This window comes from Plectropomus leopardus, chromosome 11 (assembly GCF_026936395.1).
Source record: "Plectropomus leopardus strain MGB_pleo_1.0 chromosome 11, ASM2693639v1, whole genome shotgun sequence".
Classification (NCBI taxonomy): Eukaryota; Metazoa; Chordata; class Actinopteri; order Perciformes; family Serranidae; genus Plectropomus; species Plectropomus leopardus.
This window is the reverse complement of record NC_142186.1, coordinates 7,832,317-7,855,623: the sequence shown is the minus strand read 5'-3', so window position 1 is coordinate 7,855,623 and position 23,307 is coordinate 7,832,317. Positions and strand designations below refer to the sequence as shown.

Below are 23,307 nucleotides of genomic sequence, written 5' to 3'. Positions count from 1 at the left end.
TTGTAATGTGAAACTGCTTTATTTAATGTTTTTACTGGTTTTAATCACCTGGTCAGTTTGTTTTGGAGAAAAAGAGACCTCTGCAGATAAATTTTGGCTCCCAGCGTCCATAACATTAAACACTCAAGGAAATCTAACCAGGATAAATTTTAGCTGGTTGCAATCTGCAATCCTTACCACTGTTTTTTTTTTGTTTGTTTGTTTTCTTACTGGACAAAATAAAGGATTTATTGATGAACAAAGAAAAAGAATATTTATTGCTGCTAAATCTGTAAACCTACACCTAGAATTTACTAATAGTAATTTAAAATTACTATTAGTAATTGCATGTAAATTACCATCTTGATTTTATGTTATTTGCAATGTGCATATCACCAGCTAAAAGTTTAGCTATGCAAATACATATGCTTTGGATCATTAACTTTCTTAAAGTCCTTTATCTCCTTGAGAAAGCAGGGCACCCATCCATCCATCCATCCACCCATCATGTTGAATACTGACCGGATGTTGACATTTTGTTATACGGAAGTGAAGCGGCATTTAATGTCCCTACGTAGTTCCCATCTATTTCAGAGGTCTTAAACTCTGTGAATACAGTCACTCGTTTTGAACTAAAGTGTCAAAATTGACAGATTGTATTTTCTCTTCACTAGCAATATCTTCGAAATTAGGTGACATTCAGATATTTTACGTTGCAACAGCGGTGCAATTCAGAGAATATAACTGCAGTTCTGTAGGATTAATGGCCTTTATGCTTAGTTGATGACAAATCATTTGGAATATGCTTTGTCCAGTTCACATTGCGTCTCAAAAACTCGATACCATACAAAGTTTAGGTATCCCAAGCATTATTTTCCAGAATATATGGCTTGTTTTGGTGTGCGCTCAGGGAGTAACTGTATTGTCCGATTGTTCATGAAGGCATCACAAGCTAAACGACAGGAATGTGGCTTGGTGGTTTAACGGGAAGAGGAGGATCGATCCTCATGAATGGATATATCAACCTACGTTTACTGTAAGTATGAATATTGTCATGTCCTCTGTGATTGCTAGAGTTTGCAAAGCTAGAAACGGAAGCATTGTGTTTCAACGGCTCAGCTAGTTTATAAGCAGCTAACGTAGCCAGCTAACCCTTGCTAGCTAGCTTACTGACAGTGTTTTTTAACGGTAACACAAACAACATAAGCTGAGGCAGGCAGCTCACCTCTCTGGCTAATGTTACTTCACTAACAGTCATTTTAGTGTTTTCACTGAGCTCTGGTTTCAGAGAGCAAACGTGTCTTCTTGGCTGATGTTATTGTTATGTAGCTAACGTTGCACTTGGGAATGGCTTTAAAGTTACCTCAAACCTTTGGGAGCATTTACCTAAGGTTAGATACAGAAGAAATGACATTTTACTTGATAGCCTCTATGCTTAACAACATAGCCATTTTCAGCTCATATTGCCTGTGCTGTTATTTTTCTGTCGGTGTAACATATATATTATAACTTTTATCTCACGCTAAAGCGTTATCATCATTTGTTACGGGAAACTACACTCGGCTTTTGGCTGATATTTAAAAGACCTGCCAATCCAGCTGGGATCGATACCGGTGGTTCCAGTCCTGCTTTGAATATTGCTGTTATCCTTCGTTTACATATGCACATCAGGCTGTCCCTTTAAAGTCTTACTGATGTCCTGTACTGACTGCAGCCTACAGCTGTGTAACGTTAGCTGCTTTATTTGAAGTAATAAACATCTGAACAAAGTTTAATTAAGTCATGCTAAAAACCTGTATAGTATGGGTGTCAAGTTCTCATCTTTTATAAGCCCAAGTCGCTGCCTGCATGTTGCTGTCGTGCTATCATTGACTGGTCAATAGAAATAGGTGTTTTTCCATTGTGCTAAAGCTGTAACATTAAGGTACCTTCTATGATATAAGTTAGCTGTGGTATCTGTAAACAGACAGTGTCAAAAAAACAAAGCAAAACAATACAAACAAAAAACACTGGTTTGTTTTGGAATGGCAGTACTCAAGTTTCTGCTATCTGTTAGTGAAACTAAAATACACAAAAGTTTTAGTGATAGTAGTCCACAGAGGAAACGTTAAGCAGTAATATCTGGAAGGTGAGCAACATTCATACAGAGTGAAATGACAAAGTGGTATTTGATTGATAAACTGAGTGATGTGATTTTGGCATCTGATGAGCCTGAGAGGTGCTATGCAAAAAGTATCTGGAACGTATGCAGAGGAACCTTTGTGAAATCAACATAGTGAAATCAGTGATAGCTGAGTTGAAAAGTAAACCAACTCATATTACCCTGGCAGAGAAACACTGTGTAACAAGCCTTAAAGGGATACTTATGCACATCACTAATATTACACTGTGCACCACATTCCAGCTGGATGCCAATTTGTAATATTTGGAATTGGAATGATAATAGGCTGAAGTGACTGAGCCAGATGTTTTGTGGGGACAGATGCTTCACAAGTAGAAAATGACTTATATTTTATTATGTTTTTGGACATGTATTAAATAAATTGTCACTTATCTCTTTTTTTTTATCATACAGCATGTGGTGGTGATTGTTAGACAGACAGTCATATAATTAAAGTGAACTCCAGGTCACCACCTATAACATTATTGCTAGGTGTGTGCTAAGTAAGACAATAAGTTAGTCCACCTGTGGCAGGACGCCATCTGCCTGTCAGTAAGCTTTAAAAGCTACAGCTCTGATCAATAATTTCACTCTCTATGAGCTTTTGTCCTCTGACAGTTTCTCTTTAAGTTTTCAAAGCTTCTTTGAAAACTTTTTTGCAAAGATTCTGTTTCTGTATTTGCAAAGCTTCATGTATGGTCATCTACAATCTAATTGACACACCTACTTGTGAAATATATAGATATAAGCATCCAGAATTTTATTTAGATGTGCTCGGTAGTGCTTTAGAGTTGCTGTCTTGGTGTTCACATTGTGTTTGTTTGTCTCTGCCTAACCCACAGGTCATGCATGCAGCTGGGCCTGTAGCCTGAGCTTTGTACACCCTCAGCCCCTGAGCCAGTGGCCTTCCAGTAACGGGGGGCTCTTCCTCCCTCTAGGCTCTGTTTCTCCCCACTGTGCCCCCATCAGCCCCAGAGTTCCCTATGTTAACCCTCTTGAGCATGTTTTACTATATCTGTCTGCGGCGACGCTCCAGGAGTGGGACTCGAGGCGAGGCTCTGACCAGTCGGCGGGCCGTGGAGTCCGGCCAGCGAGCTGTGTTGCCGGTGAGTGTGGAGGTGGAGCAGTTTGCCAAGGAGGTTCTGGACTTCAGCTCCCACTATGGCAGTGAGAATAGCATGTCCTACACCATGTGGAACCTGGCCGGGGTGCCTAACGTCTACCCCAGCTCAGGGGACTTCACTCAGACAGCGGTGTTCAGAGCTTATGGGAAATGGTGGGAACAGTGTGCCAGTGCTCCTCCACCTTTCCGCCGCACCCCTAAAGGATTCCACAGCCAGGATTATATTGAACTTGGCTTTGAGGAGCCTGTCTACCCTACAGCTGTGGAGGTGCTTGAGACTTATTACCCTGGAGCCATTGTCCAGATTCTGGCCTGCTCTCACAACCCCTTCTCCCAGAACCCACCGACTGATGTCAGGTAAAGACAAACAACTGTCTAGGAAACAATCATCAGTCATTCACAGTTCTCCGATCCAATGTTTAGTCATAAACATGTCTAAAAAAAACATGCAATACAAGAAGGTGCACACATAGTTAAAGTAGAAGCCAGTCCTCTAGTTTTTGGAATAAACTTTGGTGACATGACTGGCCTTATTTTAATTACTCTGTCCCTATTGCTTGCAATATTAAGACCTAGCATTCATATTATTCATCAAATTGGCTTTCCTTTATTATTTCCCTTTGTTCGGAAAAAATACCATCAAATTGTTATGGAAAGGGCTCTATAAATAATGTTTATGGCTACTTTAGGAAATTGTTTCAACTCCACAGCTTCCTCTCAGAGCAGCACTCAGGTTTCTGCTGTTTAATTGCTAAACCAGAAGACGCAAAGTTTAAATGATAATAGTCCAAAGAGAAAACTATAAGCAGGGTAGTGTTTGACGTTTTTCCCCAATCAAATACAGGAAAGCTATAGCAGATAAAAGCTAGTAAGAGATGACAAAGTTGTATTTAATTGATAAAATCACTGATATGAATTTGGCATCTGATCACCCTGAAAAGTGCTGTGAAAAAGTTCAGAAGTAAGCCAACTCTAATTACTCTGGCAGAGACACACTCTGTAACCAGCCTTAAAGGGCTATTCTTTCACATCACTGAAGTGACACTGTGCACCTAATCCCAATTTATGCCAATTTGTAATATTTGGAATTGTCATAATTGTATTCCATAGGTAATAATAGGCTTAAGTGACAAAGATATTGTATTATCAGCCAGATAATTTGTGGGCACAGCTGCTTTTTACGAGTAGAACATGACTTAGATGTTTTTGGACATGTATTAAATGAATTGTCAGCAAACTCCTCTCTTTCTTTATCATACAGCATGCAATAGTGGTTTTTAGACAGTTACATAATTATAGTGAACTCCAGTTCTTTGTGTGATTGTGTGATTTAGAAAAATAAAGATAAAAAAAAATCATTTTTTTGGAAATATTGGTTCTCTTAGGAATGTTTGTTTAGCACCATCAGTGTGCATGTGGTGCACTAGTTATCAATACAAGGCCCTCATTCTGCATGGCCGTGGAGAGTTCCTTCATAAGAGGGCCACAGGAGTATGGATTGTAGCCACTGTCAAAATAAACAAAATGGAAAATTGACCCGTTGCCAAAAATGTAAATCTGACTGTATTATGGTGCTCTCACACCTAACCTGTTTGATTCGGTTAAAACAAACCAATTTGGGCTGGCGTGAAAGCTCTGAATGAAAACCTGGTGTAGAACAAACAACTGAATTGAGACTGCTTGAAAAGATGGGATGTCAGAAGAAATGATTCAACCACAGGATTTTATGATATTAGGAGATATGTGATTTTAAAAGCCTAGCTGCCAATAAATCCATCTGCTGATTACTGAATTTATTCAGTAAGGGATATTATAAATGATACATAAAAGGCCATGTACTCTGATATGCTGTTTTTATGAAAATCATTTGGTAACGATGGCAACACATATACGAAAGTCAGAGCGGGTATTTTCCCTGATTTAACAGCTGTTTAAACTGATATGCTTGTATCTGACTCAGTGTACTTTGTCAGGTCATTAAGTCCATTAAAATGTGTGTAACAGCGATCCCACAGTGATAAGCCAGAGTCATCACTGTACAAGATGCCTCCTTTTCATCCTGACTCATTACATACCTGTCACTCATTAGTTGATTTGCAGTCTGATAATACAACTACTACTGCTTGTCATCAGTTATTTCTTCTTGAGCTCCTTGTAATACCAAAGAACATAAATACATCAGAACCATTTAAGTGTTGCATAAACTTCTTGGAGATTGACCTAATGATGCAGGATGACAATCGCCAAAACTCTCCAATCAACGAGTTACCCGTCAGTCTGTATCATGACATGTTTTCTCTTCTCGGTTCGTTTGTAAAAAGTCATTGTTAACAGGAACCTGAACCAGAATTGATAAGCAACAATGTATCATTTTCTTCCTGTGACCACATTAACTGGAGTACAGGTGTGAATGCAGACTCAGAATTCTACATATAATCCACTGTAAAAATGCTATTACTCATATCCTCTGCAAGTCTGCAGTGAGGACAGCAGGAGGGAGCTACAGTTGTTCTCTCTACACAGTTTGCCCTTCACCAGTCCTTGCTGTCTTTTTTTTTTTGTCAAACCAGCAATCTGTGAAGTTGTGAATGTGGCATGATGTTGTCCAATGCCACGGCTTTTTTCCCACAGGTCATTGCACATTGGATTGAGGTACATAAACAACCACAGAAACACTGAGCTGACAACTGAAGATGTGAGACGAAAGTGAGGGAATGCAACTGTGGTGGATTATGAATATGGTTAAGTGTTATAAGCCATATAAAGCAGTAGAGTTAAAGAAATGACTGCACAGATCCAGTGGACTGTTTGCACGGAACTACAGATAGACTGGAAGCCTCAAATCAACACTGTTATAGGCCTATTTTCAGCTGGTAAAATGTTGATCACAGGTGACAGCTTGTTGTGGCTTTACAGTAAAACTCTGTCTCTTGTCCAGGTGGGAGGTGTTGTGGTCAGGTGAGCCCACCAAGGTGCTGACACCCCAGGCACGTCAGTTTTCTCCTACCATCAAGCATATCAGCTTCCCCACCAACCTGCTGCGCCTGGAGGTCAACAGCTCTCTGCTGGACTACTACACTGAGCTGGACGCTGTCATCCTGCGAGGGGTAAAAGAGAGGCCCATGCTGGCCCTCTATAAGATGCCTGTCATTGACATTAATGACCTGAGTGACAGCGAGGAGGAGCTGTCTGATGTTGGAGGTCCATTCAGACAAGGAGACAGCAGGCACCAGAGGACAGGCAATGGCTACTTTGACAAACTGCCCTACGAGGTGATTACAGACCATAACAATATGTACACTGAATCACTCAGATACGCACCAAATTCAGTTTTTGTTATTCAGATGTGATTTTGTAACATTAGGAGGGGTAGAAATATTTTTGACTAGTACTCATTTTCCAAATGTTGGGTTAAAGTTTCCCTCGAGTGATCATTTTGCTGTATTTTGAGAAGTATAAAGGTCCCACCATTCTACTGGCATCTACATTCCACGATGCATTGCAGCATTTATTGGCATATAACCCTCACTTGAAGTGTAGTGGATTAGTGTGAAATCATTGGCAGGGCTGTGTATCACAATACCCACATACACATGCATCCTTACGCATGAGACAAACAGGAACCCACTCATAAAAACAGCGCTTCACAGCACCACTGTAGTGCCAGTTCTCCACAGGATACCTTTAAGCCAGTGTCCGAATGCTTTTTACATTTAGGCATGAAAAGTAGAAACTTGAATTGATTCGCGTAACGGTAAAAACATTACAAAATTAACAGATGTGTCTATCTGGTGCTTAAATCTGAATGTCATCAACTCACAGTATTTTAATTGTATTATAATTATTATTATTATTGTTGTTTTTATTCTTCTTCTTCTTATTATTATTATTATGGTACACCATAAGCCTGAAACTAATAATAATTTTTAGTTATTGAATCTATTGATTATCTCCACCTGTCTGTGTCTGTGTCTGTGTCTCTGTCTGTGAGTGTGTGTGTGTGAGTGCGTGCGTGTGTGTGTGTGTATTTGTCTGTCCACAGCTAATCTGGCAAACTACTGGACCAATCACTCTAAAATTTATGATCACATTTATGACTGTAAGCTCAATGAAATCTTGTGGTTGTGGTGATTCACAATTGTTGACAAACCTGTTACATTGGCTCCTCACTATTCTAAACTAGATGATTGATGAACAAAATCACATAGCAAGGTGTTACCTGCTGTTGGCTCGGCTAAAAAAAAGAGGCCTTGCTGCCAGTTGCAAGCAGCTTTTTGACCTTCATCATGGCTCAAAAACTGACATCCACAGAAAAGTTTGATCTCATTTTGAAGTGGGCAATTGGCAGATTAGTTCTATATCCAGTATGTTGCAATCCACTAAAGTAAGCCATAATTCAAGGGGGAAAAAAAAACCAAAAAAGGCTTTTGTTATCTTAATCTGCCATCTTACTTGTAAGGGGGCAAGAGGGGCAATTCGCGTGGGTGCAGCTGCATCTTGTCTTCTGTTCGCCGTGGCTGTGATCAGCTCCAGCAGCCACCGGGCGGAAAGCTGCACTCTACTGAAAGCAATTTTCTGGTTATATTTGCAATATTTTGTCCAAGTAATGTAATTAAGTAGTAGTCCAATTGGACATCTTCAAATTATGTTTTGTGTGATCACCAGTCCAAAATCTAAACATAAAAACCCTCACATTAAAGAAGCAGGAACCAGAGAACGTTTTTCACTTTTGTGTTATAAACTTTAATCAATTCATTGACTGTTTCAGCACTATGGCACTGCAGCCAATTTGCTTTTAGTCTGCCTGACATAGAGAACTAAAAAAAAAAAAAAAAAATCATTTTCTCATTTTGTCACCTTATACCCAAAAATAATTCATATAATCATCTGTCACAATATTATATAGATTCCTAGAAACTGACTGCAGATGATGATCATAACTTACAATGACCTCCAAGGTCATTAGCAGCAGTTAGCCCCTAAAATCATTATATGTGTCCCAGGTGGTGGGTGTATATGCACTCTGTAATAACAAGTATTCCGCACAAACACATGAACATTGTGGCTTGGACTCATTCTGACACTCGATCTCGTTTGCACTCACGGACACAGAGTCATTTTCATGCCATACAGATGTATCATATTGTCTGTAGCAAGCTTCAAAACACCGGCAGTACTCTTGATATTCGTTCTCTTATCTCCTCTCCAAACCGCTGCCATTAACAGCAGTCTTCACAACCGCCGTGTGTTTGTTTCAGAAACACAATATAGCTATTATCTGTCAGCTGATACCCGCTTGAACACCGTGTATTGTTAATTCACTGCAACACACACTCACGCGGGCACAGTCATTCTTTCTCTTTGAGAGGCACACGAACACAGTGCAAAACAAGCCGGCTCACCTCTCCACTGATCCTGCTATCAGTGCTTTGTGTCCCAGATAAACACTATTAAGATCTGCCTGACAGAGGGGACGCAATTAACATTCTCCAGACTTCTCTTGTTATTCTCTGTTCTCTACTAGCTTCTACTACTCTTTAGTGTTCTCTGTTATACTGTTTTCTGCTATGTTCTTAGACCAGATCTAACAGTCTTTTGTCCCCCCGCCCCCCTTTGCCTTACCCCTTCTGTCTCCTCTGCTACCCACTCTCCCCATCTTCCATCCATAGCTCATCCAGCTGATACTGAGCCACCTGACCCTGCCAGACCTCTGCCGTCTGGCCCAGAGCTGTAAGCTGCTGCACCAGCACTGCTGCGACCCACTGCAGTACACCCAGCTGAGTCTGCAGCCCTACTGGAGCCGGCTGAGTGACGCCTCCTTGGGACACCTGCAGAGCCGCTGCACCCTCCTCCAGAGGCTCAACCTGTCCTGGACCGGCAACCGCGGAGCTCTCACCCTGACCGGCTTCAGCAGGTCAGACTGTCAGCGGGCCACAAGTGCTAGAAAACAGGGAGGTGACCTTGGAAAACTAGCAAATGCTCACAAGCTTTTGTTTTGAGGGAGGGACATGCTGAGACAAAGAAAATGGACTGAAACCTTTTCTGTAAAATGAAATAAGAGATCATGTAAAAGGACGTTATTGTCTAACATGGAGACAGGTTGCTGACTTTCTCTCATGTCTTTCCCTTTTCTTTTATTCTCCCCCTCAGCTTTCTGAAGGCCTGTGGTCTCAGCCTGGGCTGCCTGGAGCTGTCTTGCTGCCACTTCCTGAACGAGGCCTGTCTGGAGGTCATTTCTCAGACTTGTCCTGGGCTACAGGAACTCAACCTGTCCTCCTGCGACCGCCTCCACCCCCAGGCCTTCACACACATCTCCAAACTAACACGCCTCCGCCGGCTGGTGCTCTACCGGACCAAGATAGAGGTAAGCATGGTCAACAGCGTATCTGAGAAACCACAATCAGAATGACATTTTCACCTGCGTGCTAATAGCTGTCCTGTCCAAATACAGCAGGCACACTGTAGATGGTTAATGATATGTTTGTATGTCAAATGGCTGCCCAGTTTGTTTGTAATAAACAGGTTTCTTAGTTACACTTTAGACATGCAAGGCTTCATTTCTCCACCTTTTCAGTATTAAGTATTTAATATATATGAAATGTCATACTAGAAAATTATAGTAGGAGTCTCTTAACTTTGAAGGAGTTAGATTTACTTTCATGAAAGATTTCCTTTAGTTATTCAATTATGTGAATATAATGGAATAAAGAGAGGTGTAATTCACAGAAGGAAAAGGTCACGCAATTTGATCAAATTTCTTGGAAACATTTTTGCCAACAGGTAAATTGTCAGTGATAAAGCAGTTGTCATGGATATTCATTTTGATCTTTTAAAAGGCATTATATTTATGTCCCCTTAAAGTAAACCCTCACAATTAACTCTTCAGCATGTGAACAGCAGATGACATGAGTTTTCATGACAATAAGCAAACTTCATCTGCTTATGAAGTCTGTGTTAAACAGTCAAAAGCAAGTTTAGAGTCAACAGTCGGTTTCAGTGATGGTTTAATGTACATACACTACATTTCCCATGTACTGTATCTCCCTCTCCTGTCATATCTAAGAGGAAAGCTGGTCAAAAGCACAAGATGCCAAAATCATCAAGTCAATACTAAAGATCAGATGCTAAGTAAAGAAGCAAACAGATGGATAAGTCACATGTGTATGCTAATTACAAGGCAAAAAAAAAGGCGTTAAAGGTCTAGTATGTGGGATTCAGCAGCATTACGGTGAGACTGCAAAACTGAAACTTCACCTGTATGCCAAACGTGTAGGACAACAACAGCGGCCATAGCAAAAATGCAAAAATGAAATGGCCTTATCTAGAGCCAGTGTTTGATTTATCCATTTAGAACAAAATTGCAGGACCTTTAATGAATATTCACATTATCAACGGCGAAAAGACTGACGTGGTTGGACATCTGAGCATTATACCAAGGCCATTTATGGTCAGTCCTTACTCCCTGCTGCTTCATGTTTGCATTAAGAGTTCAGGACAGTTATCAATTTTGTTTTGCTGCAATGGTAATCATTTTCTCTCTTGTTTACAGACATTCTGTAGAGCAAATTTATCTTGTGTTCCTAGAAGAGATGATTGCCATCTTTCACAGAACTAAATGCTGCTGTGTCTGCTGCAGTAGGAAGCTTCCATGAATTCTGGATTACTAATGAATTACGGTTTGCCTACAGTAAAATACAGTAAGCCCAGTCTTACCAGACTACTGTAGATTCAGCTTATGACACGTAATAGCCAAGTCATGCTAACTCACAACCTCTGTACCTGGTTGCGTACATTAGTTGTACTAGCTATGAGCAGGTCAACCAAAGAGTGATCTTTCTATGTCAGATCATTTCATTTTGATGGTTTTTAAAGGCACTGAAACAAATGGAACAAAAAAATAAACATAAATTTAAGGAGTGGGGTTTCTTGGGGGTTTTTGGTCCTATTTTATAATAAAAACAATCTCAGGAGCCGTTTGACTTATTTTTGTCGAACATAATATCTTTAGCTATTGGCTGCAGTTTGTTCTGTACGTGATAAATGGCTTCACAAATTATAACATGTATAGTGTCATTTCAGTTTAATGAAACTATAACTATTAACCTTAATTTTGGAGTAATGATCTCCACAAGCTGCTTATGTGACGGTATGTGTTTTGGGTGTAGCTCATTCTATGTTGTTGTCTTTTGAGATGAACTGAGTCAACTCTGAGCTTAGGGGGTCTTAAAGACCTGTACTGCGTGTGTTCAGGTTCAGGCCTGTCTGACGTGTAAAACCGCTGTATTGTGTTTTGGTGTTACACCTCAGCGTTTCCTCAGTGTTTGTCATGTTTCAGAGCGGCGGCGTGGGCAGGAGGCAGTATAGAGTTTCTGCGGTGGAGCCAGGCAGCATGCTGCAGGTTGTTTATACGCAGGCAGACAGAGCAAGCTGTGTGTCTGTTTGAGGCCCTGACATCTCAGCTGTCATTACCCTGTCACTGCTCTAATTAAATGGCTAGCTTGCTGGAGAGAGGCGTTTATAAAGATGCCAGCGACAGACTCGAGCATACGCACCAAACACACACGCACACACAAAAGGCTTTCACTTTCATCCTGCCACTTTTTTCCTGCCACTGAGGTACATGTGTTGGCAGTTGCATTGTTGAATTCCCATATCTCTATCCATGCTGTAGAGCCACTGGAGAGGTCTCTGTCCTCCCTCTGCTTGACTTTGTGAGGAGACGTAAAAACTAGCTGTTGTGCCGTATTAAATTCCCTTAAATACAATAAGGGCAACCCAAGTGTCCCAAGCAGCAGACAGGAAATCACTTAGGGAAACTTTGGATGACATGACTAGACGTGTTGCTGATAGTTAAAAGTATATTGTTATTTTAATGTATAACTTTTTGATTTATGCCCAGATAAGATAACTGGGGTTTAGTTTGTTTCCTGATTTGTTGCAGTATCCTGACTGCAAGTTGCAAGGTTCTTAGAGGGCTTTTTCATTTGCACCAAGTCAAACCATGTCAAGTTGATTTTAAGTTTCCGTTACTAGTTTATACACACCAAGCTGTGACCAAATGGACCATTTCAGGGCAGGGTGTCTGGAGGTCCTCAAGTTTTATAATGTCTCAAATTCAGTCCCATAAATATTAGGGCTTAGCAGAAATTAAATTCTCCCACATTTGAATTTGCAAGGTTTTAATTGCCATAAATATTTCATGTAATTTATTTAATCCATCTTTTCTATTTTTTCTGTTGTCAAATGAGTCAAGTGCTTCTGTGTGAAAGTCCACATTTCTGATGTTACGAATCTTTAAACTTACCGCTGAATCTAATACTGTGATTTTACTGAAAACCTGCACTTAACCCGCAATATGTAGATCAGCCTAACTCATTTTAATAACCATTTACTACATAAAACCCACCTCTGCATCGTATTACAGATACACTACTTACCATTATACTTGCCTTCAATGCTCGAAGTTGAATTTTCCAGTCAGTCTTAAATGTGGTTCAAAGCAGGGTTCCACAGTCATGGAAAACCTGGAAAAGTAATGTAATTTTGCAGTGTCATTTACCAGGCCTGGAAAAGTTACCGACTATTAGAGATTGGAAAAGGTTGCTGTTTAATTTCAAAATAATACTTAACATTTGGAGTAAAGTATACCATAGGCTACAAGCCTGTTTTTGTGATACTTCGTAAATGGCCATTACATGTTATGATTGGTCCTTGAAAAGCCATCGAAAGGTTTTAAAATTTTGTACATGCAAATGTGTGAACTCTGTAAAAATGATCGTCATTATTGGGGATGATTCTTCGTCAATATTCACAGACGATTCTAGATCCAATACGTCATTCCATCACCATATTTAAAGCAATAAGCTGTAAATGCTGAGCAAAGTTGTAACAACAGCCTAAAATTCCATGATGATATGTAGCTGGCTACAAACAGCTGTTTTACAGTGCAATAATAAACAGTGCTTTTAAATGTCATTGACTCTAGACAGCTGTGTCATTATTTAAAGGCACGCCTTGAAACAGATAGCTCTGTTGTATAGAGATGCAAATACCTGCTGTACTGTTCTGACAGGCAGAGTCAAACAAAATGAGTCCAGCCATGCCAGCACATGTGTGTGGAAAAGGGCTATTGCTGCCCCTCCCACTGTCTTGGAGGATGTCCTGGCCAACCTTTTCAGTCAGCTGGCTGACATTGTGGGATCTTTGGCTTGTTTAAGCTCACCTGGGCCTTCCAGACTATAAAAACTGCTTCATGTGTTAATTCTGTCTCTCTCTTCCTACAGCTGATGTCCACCCTGCATCATCATCATCATTTGCATTTGCACATACATCCACGCGCTGCTTGCATAGTTAATGCTGATCTGCACACTCCATTGTTCATATGAGTTAACCTTAGTTTAATAAATTATTTCGTGGACTCCCTCCTTGTTACAGTCCCTCATCCAGTTAGTTATAGATATTACAAATCCTAACTGGATTGGATAAGATTTTTTTAAATATAATATTGGTAATAAAATGACAGCTCTAATTTTTTGTTTTGTCTTTCTCAATATTGTCTCTGCAGCAAACAGCTATTCTGAGCATCCTGACTTTCTGCATAGAGCTGAGACACCTCAACCTAGGAAGCTGTGTGAGGGTGAGAATGTACACACACACATACACACACACACACACACACAAACACACACACACACACACACACACACACACACACACACACACACACACACACACACACACACACACACACACACACACACACACAGGAAGAAGTCCAAACACAGTCTGTTAACTACACAATCCACCATGTGGCCCCGTTGGATAGAAGCTTGCCCAAAAGATGGCAGAGACATCAGCAGTGTTGCAATAATTTAGCTGCTAACAATAAACTGGTTGGATGTAAAATCAATGAAGGATAGTGATAATGGCACTAAACACAATTAAGTGAGTAATTTATTGTCCACCCTTGACTTCAGTATCATTTCACTCTCCGTAAACATATTTTCCTCATTTGCTGATTGTCTAAAAGTTGTAATATCCATCCATTGCCCAGGCAAAAAAATGTTCTGTGTGCTGTCATTACTATGGGTAAGGTGCCTGCACTGGCTGTGTGGGTGTTAAATTGCATTTCTTTGCTTTCATCTTTGGATGAAAGGATGAAATATGGCCAACATTAACTGACACCAAAGTACAATAACAGCTCTGCAAACACAAATCAGTTCTTTCTGGTCAAGGTGTGGTCTGTGAGTGCTTTGTTCTCTCTTGAGGAAGTCAGGTTATGTCCCTCAAACCAGCCAATGCAGCTAATCAGCTTTTTATTATGTTACATTTTAAACGTTTGCTCAAAATGTAGAACACAAGACAACCGACTCACTCATTACTTCATTTCCTCTCACAGCAGCATTTTCTCACTCCAGTGTAAGATCCAAAAAGAAAATTAATGAGTTCTGTGACTAAGTGACATACCACAGAGAAGAACATTTTATGGTCACAGAATCTGTTGACAACGTTGCTCATGACAGTCACACAGACATAGTAGGCATAGAAATCATGTCTTCTGAATCAATTGCAAAATTTCAGGATGCTGCTGCAGAGTTGCATGTTATGAGGGTCTATTTTAAAGCTGATGTGGACCGTTTCCCTGCAAATGCTGCTGCATGCGATGGAGACAGTATAAATTACAGTGTAAGTAGTTGTTAACTGCTGCCTGTCTCTGCTGCAGATTGAGGACTATGACGTTGTGGCCAGTATGCTGGCGGCTCGCTGTCGCTCACTCTGCTCGCTGGACCTGTGGCGCTGCAGAAACCTGACTGATCGAGGCCTGGCGGAGCTCGTCTCAGGCTGCAGGTAGGCAATACTTATGGGTTCAGTTCTGTAAACAGTGTTCATCTTGGAGTCCTCCACGAAGGAGAATTGGAAGGATAGAATTCATTTTTGCCTCGGTATCTCACTAGTTTTCTTTTTTATTATCATTTTTTTAAAGGCAATCATATAAAGCCCCATTTTTTTACATTGCAGCCTTTAATTTGATCAGTACATTATGAATGTGAAAAACTAAATCTTTCAGTGGCAAAGCAGAGCTTATCTGTTTTAAGTGAATTCATTTTAACGTTTATTTAAGACTCTGGAAGTCGACTGAGGTAGACCATCATTTTCAATGATACTGAGCACGAATAAAGACAGGATGGTGTAGAAGTAAAATAAAAAATATTTACACACAGTTAAAACAAGATCTGAATTAAGACATTTGAGTAGCCGTAATGGTGGAAGAGTGTCCAAATTTAAGCTCCCTTGCAGATTATTTCATGTTTAAGGTGAACTATTAGACATTTTTCCTAGTTCAGTTCTGATTTGGTAAATGTGGAGCAACAAGCTATTTTGCGACCAAGAACCAAGATTTTGTGAGTGTGTGAATGTGTGTACTGAGTCACTCCAGTGCCATGCTGCATGGTGTGTGGTTGCTCAGGATGCTGGAGGAGTTGGACCTGGGCTGGTGTCCCACACTGCAAAGCAGCACCAGATGTTTCCAGCACCTCGCCCGCAGCCTGCCCCACTTGCGCAAACTCTTTCTTACGGCCAACCGCACTGTCTGTGACTCCGACGTAGAGGAGCTGGCTGCCAGCTGCCCCTCACTGCAGCACCTCGACATACTGGGTAAGCTCTTAACTCACACGTGGATATCTGTTTATAAATACATCATTTATTGGCCTGTCATGATAATTACGTTATGGGTTTATCAAGGTCAGCAAAGTTGATCAAGGTATGTCCATATATCATACAATATTGTCCTTGTGTTTATATGCATGTTTGTTTACATGGGAATGCCACAAAAATTTTAACCATCATGATGTCACAAAGAACAGCAGGGTTTTCCCGACCATTATGAGACTGTGGAACAGCGCCTAAGCATTTTCTTCTAAGCCACATACCAAGCAAAAAACTGTCCTGAGTCATGTGTTGCTGTCATTTGGTTGAATATCATCTACTAACTTTACTTGCTTTATGCTGTTATATTATCATTATATTAGTGGCATAAAATGGTCTACAAATGACAGTAATATTTTTTATTACATTTATTTCTGGGACAAAATATCATCCAAAAAAGTAGTTTTGTGACAGGCTTAGTCATTTGTCAATTATTTGTTAATGATGGTCATAATCAATTCATTTAACTTTAGCTGCTATTATTTTTTCATATAATCCTGACATTTAGAATTGTGGAACATGGTCCCATGTCATCATCAGAGCAGCTAGCCTTAATATGCAAACATTGCCATATATATAACGGTTTAACCTTGTTCTTTACTCTATATTGTCATCATGTCTGAGATTAAGGAACTGTATCAAAGAATCATTGAAATATTTCTGTATTTTCAGAAGTGCTCTTGATGTGGACATTTTCCCCCCTTGCATTTAATTGTTGTACAGAAGTTAAAAGTTTAAGACAATAATTTAGAAGTTTTTTATCTTCACTATCATATCTTTAATTTCTTACAATTTCACGTGATACTTACTGGGATAAATTCATTATTTTAGTTTATTTTGGTAAAGTTTGCATTTGAGAATTTCTGAAAAAGTTAACTGCAAAGAGAAACCCACATAATCTGCTTAATATTTATATGAATAAAATCCCGCTCACTAAGCACAGTTGCGACAGCAGTCTATGGCAGTAACTGCTGTGCACAAACACTATAGTTTCAGTTGCGTAAGGTGATGGGTTTGGCAGCACAGTAGCATGACATGCTATTCAGATTGGCGCCTGCTGCTGATGTGACCAGTTAAAGGTGTGTTGCAGTATCTGGGTTGGTCTGTATTCTGGAGAGTAAATCATGCGGTGCAAGTAATTAACATGAAGCTTGTTAATTTGGGTCTGGACTCTATGTAGACATAGTAGTAAGTGATATATTACAATGGTTTTTCCATTTGATTTACTTAGAAATGTGTAGATACAGTTTTTTGCCTCTTTACTTGCTTTATTTCCTGCATTTTATTTATGTGTTCATCTTATGTTTTTATAATGTATCTTTTTATCCCTGTTGTGACCTGTCTCATGTTTAGGTACGAGGTTGGTTAGTGCTGCCTCACTGAAGAAACTCCTGCAGTCTTGTCCCCGGCTTCTCCTCCTGGACGTCTCCTTCTGTTCACAGATAGACATGCGGGTTGTCCAAGAGCTCTCTGGCCTCTTCCCCAATGTGGCTATCAAGAAGAGCTTCACTCAGTGACCCCAGCCTCGTCTCATTTCCCACAGTTCAGAGGAAGTAAGAGGAGAGAAGTGCTCGCCAGCAGACACTGCCCCAAAGTGAATAAGAGGCAGGTCAGATGCTGTAGGAGATTGCTGACCCGCTTGCGTCTGTATCACAGACGAGATCTTCTTTTTGCAGGTCAGTAAATAAAGCAGTTGCACTGGGTGAGGAGGTTCTTTGGATTAACTGGCTCAACGCAAACAACTACAGACTGGCAATCACAGTATTAAAGAACGTGAGACTTATTAGTTGTTATTTTTTTTGGACACTTGAAATCAGGGTCGTTGCAGTAAAGCTGCTACATCTTTCCCAGAATCTGAATCACCACTTGTGTATTGCCAAGCAACACAAGGCTCGGAAATATGCCTTGGTACTGGGTGCAAAACACAAAACAAAAACATTTCTGAGCAATCCTCCCTTGAACATCTTGTCAGGACAACATAAAGGGACAAAAACATTTTTGAAGCATACCCTTATTTGAAGCAGTTGGAAAATCTACAGTAGGATTTGTTAGTCACATATTTATTTTAGCTTTTAAAATCATTACAGATCAGGGCCTTGGTCAGTGCCTTGTCAGAATGTGCAACGATCATGCTGGTTGTCGTAATGTATGAGGGTCATTCTGAAGGCATCTGACAACAAAAGCCAGCTTGATTTAGTTAAAAGGAATCATGCTTGATGCTGTTGTGTTGGAAGGTATCAGGAGCTTTAAGGGTGAAAACAAAGGAGTAAACGCAGCCTTATTTCACACACTGTGCTGCTGTGTGAATCGTGTCAACCCAAACCTTATTGCAATTATCACAAGTTATTTGTTGCTGAAGAATTATACACGGGGATCTCATGTGGAAAACTAACACACCATCAGTTGTCTTTGCACCTGAGATGTACTGACGAGTATTCTTCAGACACACGTTTGAGAACTTGTGAAACAGCAGATGAACAGAATAACATTCATTTTAATTTACACATGTGCTATAAATGCATAAATAGGAAAAACACCCAGGGCATCACATCAGCAGACTGACTCACATGAAATAAAAGCACAGAGAAGTAAAACAGTTAAAAGATATAAAATATACAATTGTATAAAACTGCAGAAAACTCTCACACAGGAGAAAAATGACAGTTTGGCATTTTGCTTAGAACAAAAGACTGAAAAAAGTAGCAAATCATTCAGTTTTTTATATATTTTCTGTCAACTAATCAGTCAATCAACTAATTATTTCAAGTCTAATTTTCAGTGTTAATCAGACATGTTTGGTGTAATGAATCCATAAAAGAAATCTCTGATAACATAATATGAAGAAATCTCCAAACAAAGTAAATGTGTTTCAGTTAAAGATATACAATGCAGGATTTTCATAAAAATCAGTGTATAGACATTGATGCTATGTTTGGGAGGTTTCTTGGTGTATAGCCCCCAGCCCATAACAGCATGCAGCTGAGGTAGGAGTTTATACAAAGGCAGCAAGTAGTGAGTAGAGATGGGCATTTTAAATAACTTCCATATTTGAGTGCTTGCAGTAGATTATAACAGTAGTACAAGAATGAAACAATGAAAAACAAGTGCAATTTTAAATTCATTTACTGAACCACAAATTCAAGGTTCACATGAGAAAAATCTGCAGACTTTCTGTCGCTGCCATTAATGTTACATTACATGAGCACTGTGACAGTAATGGATGGTCTCAGAGTCGCTTCTCTCCTGGTCAGGTTAACGTCTGCCTGGTTAGCAAAAGCTAACACAGCAGCAGTGACAAACATCCAACAAAGTGCCGATTAATGGTCCCAATGAACTCACATCAACACCGTCTCATTGTCTTTTTTTAAAACCAGTTCATTACCAGTAAGTAACATTAGCTGTGGGATGCTAACTGTTCCCTGTCACTCTGCGTGTGTGTGTGTGTGTGCGTGTGTGTGTGCATGTGTGTGTGTGCAGGCAGACTCTCATAAAACTGTTCTCTGGTGCGGAGCTCACACTCCTGCAGCAGTAGTCTCATAATAAACCGAGGGGGGAAAAAGGGGGAGAGCGAGGTGAGGAGGCACTGAGTGAAGCAATAAGCTACACGCAGCTCTACAATAAAATAAGAAATTGAATTTTAAATGGTAGTACAAATATATTAATGCCATGTTTACATGTGAGGTGGCGGTGAGTACTTCAAATCATGCCCATCCCTAATAGGAAGGTGAAACCCCAGTGTGGAATTTGGCTTTCACTTTTGCTGGCAATACTAGCTGACAATTCCTGCATAGTATACCTTTAATGTTTCTTCACATTTATCTTACAGATATATTATATTGATATATTTTATTTAGACAAGGAGCTTTAATTAAGATTGTGGAATGGTAGATCCCTACTTTATTTAACATATGATACAAAAAAATTTGAGACTTTTGTGGGATTCGATCAGTAGAGAAAGTCTCCAGAACTAATCTTCCTATGTCTGGTCAATTTCTGTTCTGATCTGCCCGTTAGATTAAACAGGGTGCTTCAATGTTTTGTTTTTGATTAAATACGAACAATTCACTCTGGCTAAGCAGGGGAAAAAAATCTTGTCTGTATATTCAGTCAACCAATGCTGACTTAAGATAATAATTGTGTTTGCTCATAGATAATTCTTTTCGTCAGTATTTGCTTTGGCTGTCTGATTTTGGAGGAATACTGAGTTTTGTCTCCAAAGCTAAAATGAAGAAATTTGAAAATCATCAGTTTCACAATGCTTTCATGATGTTGCATGCTCTTCCTGTCGTTTTTTTTTTTTTTAAACTGAGCTGTCTGTCACTGCTGTTTGACTGCAGCCTTGACTGCACCTACATGTAATTACCTACCAAAATGAAGCTCCACTGATTGGAAGGAATGGTGTGGATTAAGTTGATTATAGTATGTTAAACATTATTATGTGACCTCAGTATTATGTCCTGAAACTCAGGGGTTTTAATATTTCATCTGGTTATATTTTTTTCTACACACATTTTGCTCTAAAAACCAGCACAAGAGACATCTGAACAGAGCATAATGCCACACTGAGTCAGCTTTGAGGTTATCTGTCGTCCGTGTTGCTCTTAAACAACAAACAACAAAGGACGCAAATGATCACTTAGCACTGATGTAAATGTGAACGCTTAGTGGGTGTGGGATGTTGCAGTAAGTGTATGATTGTGAAAATATATTGCTGTCCCTGATTATTTAATTTTTGTGATATATGAAGCCACAGTTGCAATGTGACAGAATTGCCTAAAAAGCATTTCTTTTTTGGGAAAAAAAAACAAAAAAAAACTTGAAGATTTCTTTAAGCACATGCTACTGTACTAGTCAATATTTGTGCCTTATACTCCTGTTTGAATGTGGTGTGGTGTCCATGTGGTATAGATTGTAGTGAAGTGCTTTGCTTTTTATGCCCTTCAACCAAAGTACTACGCAGAAACCTGGTCTTGAATCCCACAGCTATAGCAGACCAGTTTATATGCCATATACTGTATATCAGCCATGGTAATTAATATGCAAAATAATATTTATTTATATATGTCTGTGTGATACGAATGTTATTTAAACTCAATATCCTTATATACATGAAAAGAAATCCACAATTTGGGGGGAATTCAGCGTTTTTTCCCCCAAATGAGCAGAAAAACATTATTCAGTTTGTGTTTAACCTGTCTAACCACAGAGACTTGATGCATGTCTTTAGCCTAGCTTAGCACAAAGAACGGAAGCAGGGGAAACTGTTAGCCTAGCAAAAAATGGTCAAAAAAACATACAAAAATAGTTTGCTTTGGGGCTTTTATTTCTTGCTGTAAATGTGAATGCATCCAGCATTGGCATTGTTTTGCCTTTATTGGACAGGCATACAGAATATACTACTCATATTTTCCCAGAATTTTTAGGTTTGGTTTTGACTACATAGAAATGGACAGTTTGCTTTGTAATATTGGTTGGGCATCTGTTGATGCCAGATAATACATTGATATCAAAATACAGACACCCCCATCTGAATCAATTATTGTTGATGGAAAGAATTTAGTCCATCTAAATGTCAATATATTTTAGCACTATTTAGTTGTATATATTTTCAAAGATAATGTGTCGATGGTGGTATCAGTATTTTGGTAAAAAGTCATATGAAAATCTGCAGGAAAGCAGCAGAAATTCAGATTTTTGAATATGTGAATTGATGATCACATTTTATTTTATTTTGTTTGAAGTTACAGTTACTTGAGTTTTCCTGTAGGTTTAATTTTTGTGATTGAGGCAAAGATTATGTAAGTAGAAAACTTTTTAGGTCATGGTTTTGCTAGCTCATCCAAAAAATGATAAGAGGAAGAAATACAAGCCCGCAAGAAAATGCATCAGTCACACAACACTGTGATGCAGGATGTAAGGCACCACCCCTGGGTGAAATACGGGGTTTTAGGGAGGTCTCAGTGTTGGTTCTTTTACATGCTGATTGTAAATCAAAGAATGTGTTGAATTACTAACTAGGAATTTAGTTTTTCTTACCAGAATTAAGGGCGCATGAGGAATTTTTTTAGTTTTATTTTTTTTAATTCTGGCTACAGTCAGTTTCTCTGTTTCCAGTCTTTGTGCTCAGCTAGGCTAAACATCGCCCAGATTTATAATTGCACTGGATGCCGAGATTTCAAATAGATATCAATCTTCTGATGTTATCATGGGTTTGATGGGTAATCCCAAAATGCTGGACTGTCCCATTAAAATTGGATTTATGTTGAAATAGATCTATTTTCAGTTTATTTTCAGTCTGTTGTGCTTAAACAGAATGGGTGTGGTAACAGTGTGACACAGCAGCCCTCCCATTCAGATGATGCAAATATTACTTCAGCGAGTGGAAGTTGTGTAGTTATAGATGAAAGCTTAGTCTAGCTGGAAGTCAAAAAGTGCATACATCACATTTGCCTGCCCCCCCCAAATCCAGGCTGTAATTTTGAATACATTTTGAGATAATTATTTCTCAAATGACTATAGCAACAGTGAAAACACTGACATTTTATAATGTGCACAGCAGCTATAAGCAGCAGCATTTATTTGCTAAGGCAGACTATTTGAACATTCTCCGATGGTCACTATCTGACCGTAGAAGCAGCTTGGTTCAACACTTTACAATATTTGTCTTGTTTTAGCTCCCTATCCTGAGTGAGTGGGATGGCCTTGCTTTTCACTAATGAATTTGCATTCTCTTTTCCCTCTCTGGATGTGTGATCGACCTTTGTGCCATTGGTAGAACATGCAGTGATGCTCCCTGTGCTGCAGTGTGAAAGCCACTGTTGTGTGAAAAAGATTGTGCCTCTGTCATGATGAAACTGGGTGCTTCACTTTCACCAGATTTTAAATAAACTGGAGGCTGATGACTGAAGCAGCTCTGGGCTCTGTGTGTTTATGTGGCTCATTTAGATACTCACTGCTCTTTGATCCTGAATGGATAGAATTTTAAAAGAAATGTGACATAACAACAAAGTCTATACACGTTTTTCCACTTAGTATACTTTGTCATGTCTCGAAAAGCTATATGTCATATTCAGTTGTTTTTTTTGACAAGTCAACATTCAACTTTTTTCAACATACTATACTATGTCGTTTTCAGCCATTTTTTTGACATGGTATATTACAAATTTTTTGGCTGTTTCTTTGACTCAGTATACTGTGATGTGTCGCGACGAGCTATAATATGTCATTTTCAGCAGTTTTTTCGGCAAGTCAAACTTTGATGTTTTTCAACTAACTATACTATGTCGTTTTCAGCCATTTTTCGACATGCTATATTATGACATTTTTAGCTGTTTTTTGA

At 39.4% G+C, this 23,307-nt stretch overlaps 1 protein-coding gene across 1 annotated transcript; it reads left to right on the top strand.

The window, feature by feature from the left end:
- The first annotated feature begins 905 nt into the window (after positions 1-905).
- fbxl4 (F-box and leucine-rich repeat protein 4) lies at positions 906-22,875 on the top strand. The gene is made up of 9 exons (XM_042490251.2): positions 906-1,015; positions 2,983-3,620; positions 6,202-6,535; positions 8,933-9,177; positions 9,414-9,627; positions 13,828-13,899; positions 14,986-15,110; positions 15,730-15,917; positions 17,322-22,875. The coding sequence occupies exons 2-9, from the start codon at positions 3,124-3,126 to the stop codon at positions 17,483-17,485; spliced, it is 1,839 nt and encodes a 612-aa protein (XP_042346185.1). The 5' UTR covers positions 906-1,015; positions 2,983-3,123; the 3' UTR covers positions 17,486-22,875.
- The last annotated feature ends 432 nt before the right edge of the window (positions 22,876-23,307 follow it).